The following is a 4,175-nucleotide window of genomic DNA, read 5'->3' as shown; positions in this document are numbered from 1 at the left end:
TGTACATCACATATAATAGTTAAACAAACCACCTAAATGTCACGTTAGTGAAGCATATATAATGTGTAAAGTTTAGTATACTCTATTCCCTTATAATGATGGCACACGATGAGACACACATTCAGCATGTAATGCTGTTTGAATGCAAGAAGGGAAACAACGCCTCTGTAGCCACAAAGAATATCAAAGAAGTTTATGGAAATGTTTTGAATGTTCGTAAGTGTCAATGATGGTTCAGCAAATTTCATTCAGGTGACTTTAGCCTTAAAAACCCTGATGGCAGGGGCCGACATGTTGGAATTGATACTGATGCTCTGAAGATGCTTGTTGAGTCTAAGCCAAGGCAACACACTCATGAAATGGCCCTGAAATTGCATGTCTCTCATGAAACAGTACATGAACATCTAAGGAATATGGGAAAACTCCAAAAATAAGGTGTTTGGGTGCCTACAAACTCTCCGATGATCATAGTTTCCAATGTGTGAACGTTGCTACGACTCTTCTGACATGTAATGTGCATGAACTATATTTGGACTAAATTGTCACTGGTGATGAAAAATGGATTCTCTATGCAAATAGTAAACACCAAAAACAATGGCTCAGTCCTAGACAAAAACCACTTTCGACACCAAAACCTGGACTCCATCCGCAGAAAATGATGCTTTGCATTTGGTGGGACATCAAAGGAGTAATTAATTTCAAACTCTTCAATCCATAGTCAGCAAATGGAACATTTAAATCAAGCCCTTCATCAGAAACGCCCTTCACTCGTCAATCAGAAAGGTGTTCTTCTTCTCCACGACAATGCACATTCGCATATGGCATGTTTGATGCAACACAAGATTATGGAGTTGGGTTGGAAAGTTCTCCCCCACCCACCATATTCTCCAGATATGGCACCATTAGATTACCATCTTTTTCGTTTGTTGTAACACCATCTTAATGGAAAAAGTATACAAATGTAGAAGGTGTTAAAGAGGACATGGACATGTTTTTCTGCTTCAAGGCCAAGTGATTTCTTTAATCTGGGCATTAACAACCTGATTGTAAGATGAAAAAGCATCATCAAAAAGAATGGAGACTGTTTCATTTAATAAATGTTTTGTTTTGATATATAAGTTGTTTGGGTTTTTCATCTAAAAAAAGCGACATTAAGTTATTGGCGACCTAATAGTACTCCATTTAGTTACAAATATTTTTTAAAAAATTTAAAATCTTTTTAAATCATGTTTTCTCTACCCTTAGTATTTAATGATATATTTCTGTACATCTGAATAGGAAAATATTCATTGATAAAAGAAAACACTGGTGCAGTTTGAACATTATGAATTTTTAAATCATTATTGTTGTTAATAAAAGATAATTTTATATGTTATTTGTTTCAGGGTGATTTAAAGCAGTTTTTGTTGGCTACAAAGAAGGAAAATTCTCGTAAAGGTCCTAAGCCACCACCACTATCCACACCTCAGATTATTGGTATTTGCCACCAGGTAGCAGAAGGAATGGAGTATTTATCTTCTCAACAGTTTGTGCACAAGGACTTAGCAACCAGAAACTGTCTAATCACTTCTCGATTAGATGTAAAGATCAGTAACCCTAGCTTGTTTGAAGACACCTATGCCCAGGAATACAGTCGTTATCACAATAAAGTTGTACCCCTTCGATGGGCTGCTCCAGAAGCTGTGCTTTTAGACAACTGGTCGACAGAGAGTGATGTATGGTCATTTGCAGTGCTTGTTTGGGAGGTATTTACACAAGCAGATCTTCCTTTCATTGACAAAGAAGATGAAGCAATACTGTTGCTGTTGCAAGACCAACAATTGATTTGGAACCAGCCAGAAGCTTCTCCTGAATTGCTGACAGAGCTACTTCAAGATTGCTGGAACTATGATCCAGGTGCTCGTCCCTCATTTAGTGAAATAACAACAAAAATTGGAGAAATAAATGTTGTGAGCAATGTCTAAAATGTTAACAACACATCAGAACCATGAATTGACCAAGGTGAAAGCACCTTCCAACTATACCAGTATTCCTGTATTATCAAATGCTAAGTAAGGTAGCTTTGTATCACCAGTGGATAATATCACTTCATATTCTCTTGTGATGTAATCACATTTGTAGTTTTTATTTATACATTTAGTGCTTTTTAGAGAAACTGGTTTTCCTACTGTGAATATAATAAAATCAGACATAAGACATTTCATGTCATAATTTGAAGGTTTGTTGATTTTTTAATAATTTAAGTTTTTAGGTGAACACTTTACATTTTTTATTGTTGGTTTTTGTACTTGATCTTTGAATTTTTAAAGAAGGTCCACATTTTATAAGAACTGGTATTTGAATGTGATCACTGGGAAGTTTCTTATTTATTAAATAATACTGATTAGAAAAAGAAAAGTTCACTGCCACCTGAATATGCTTTTCTTTAAAACATGATATTAGTGTATAAATGTTTGCTAGTTATATACAGAACATACCTACATTACACATTAATATACCAACTAATAATCAGTAAAAACTAAATTCATGTTAGCTGCTAGTCAGTGTGTACTTATATGTAAAATTAGGGTAGCTTTGATGCTTTTTTGTATCAAATCCTTAATATTGTTTTAGTTTTGAAAGTACTTTAATAACTTTCAATTATTACATCTTTATTGTTTCATACAATTGGTCCACATGCACAAAAATGTAGCATTATGATTTCAACTGAAATTGTTCAGAAGTTAAAAATTAATATATGTTTTACTAACAAACTGAAAAAAAGGAACATAGGCACAAAAAATTAAGGTTGGTTAGCGAAAAAAGGTAAAACAACATATTCTTCATTAGAATTTGGGTCATTTTCTTACGAGTTTCATGAAATGTCACTTTTCATTTCCTGTAACTCGAAAAATATATAATTAACTTTGACCTACTAAAAATTTAAAATATTATTCCATGAAAATACTAGTTACTTTTTGAAATTGCTTATTGTGACACCTGAAACATGTATATTATGGTATTTTTGTTAATAATAGCTAGTGATTTCCTGCCTTAATACACCTGCAAAAAAAATAAAAAAATGTTACAATCGTTTTCATTTTTAAATACTTTTCTACATTTGTTTTCTCATGGAAATTGATTTTAGTTTTTTGCAACACTAAACATAGCCTAACAGATTTCATAAGGTATTCTCTTGTCACAGATGCTTTAATACTCAGGACATCATTCAAAATGCATTTAAAACTTTTAACTAAAGTAATGTCTTTCTAGTTTTATATGTTAGTGTTAGGTAATTATAATGTTTTTTTATACTGTGTTTTGGGACTGTGTACATAATTACATCAAAGGTTTTATATATATAGATATATGTATATTTCACATAAAATTTTAAGTTTGTACTCACCATACACAATTTTCATATTAATAAGTGCTTTTACTGTGTAAAGTGAATGCTTTGATTAGTGTTTTTATTTTGTAAAATGTGTGTTATAGATATATTTCATTTTATATTTACACATTTTAGAAAGAAGTAGTAAAATAAAATAATAGGAGTAGGATACAAACAGTGATGGACCAAGTTCAATATGATGTTTATAATTTCAAAAATTGTAGTTAGAATTTATAGTAGTTTGTGATTTTACAAAAACAAACACAATGATAGCTTTACTGCACGTTTTTAGTATTTAGCCTTATTGGTGTATGTGAAAAAGAGACAATGGGACCCAGGACCTCTGTCTGGTTAACAAGGCCAATATTAATTACTGTATCAGTTTTGAATTTTAAATTGATTGTAAAATTCCTTCTTTTTTTTTTATTAAGTAATACTGTGTATTTTTTATGCAGAAATCATTTTCTATTGTTGTGTTTTTCACAAAGTTTTTTTCTATGTTATTGTAGTTTGTGATTGGTATTTGATAATGTTTCTGAAATATGTAATATTCATAAATAAATGTGTGTGATAAACAAAAACGTTTAGAACCTTTTTTGTGGAACAGTTTTTTATTAATATGTAAATACTGATTTGTACAAGATGTATTTCCTATTCAAAACTGATATGCATATAAAATGTTCATGTTCTTAAATTATTAGTCTTTTGCATACCATGTTAAATCTGTGAATCTTAAATCTTGTTTTCCCACTTTTCATCATGATGCTTCCTAGAAAGTAAACAATTAACAATACCTTTTAATAAT

The 4,175-nt window shown here is 31.2% G+C and overlaps 1 protein-coding gene across 1 annotated transcript in view; it reads left to right on the top strand.

Moving 5' to 3' along the window:
• LOC106458823 (inactive tyrosine-protein kinase 7-like) overlaps positions 1 to 3,821 on the top strand; it is a 71,336-nt gene extending 67,515 nt beyond the window's left edge. Inside the window, exon 13 of the mRNA XM_022385173.1 lies at positions 1,386 to 3,821. Coding sequence (XP_022240881.1) covers positions 1,386 to 1,964 — 579 coding nt within the window. The 3' untranslated portion in view covers positions 1,965 to 3,821. The remainder of the gene's footprint in view (positions 1 to 1,385) is intronic.
• Positions 3,822 to 4,175: the final 354 nt, after the last annotated feature.

The sequence above is a fragment of the Limulus polyphemus genome, unplaced genomic scaffold (genome assembly GCF_000517525.1).
Source record: "Limulus polyphemus unplaced genomic scaffold, Limulus_polyphemus-2.1.2 Scaffold520, whole genome shotgun sequence".
Classification (NCBI taxonomy): Eukaryota; Metazoa; Arthropoda; class Merostomata; order Xiphosura; family Limulidae; genus Limulus; species Limulus polyphemus.
Note: the sequence above shows the minus strand (reverse complement) of the source record. Positions and strands in the feature narration are given on the sequence as shown.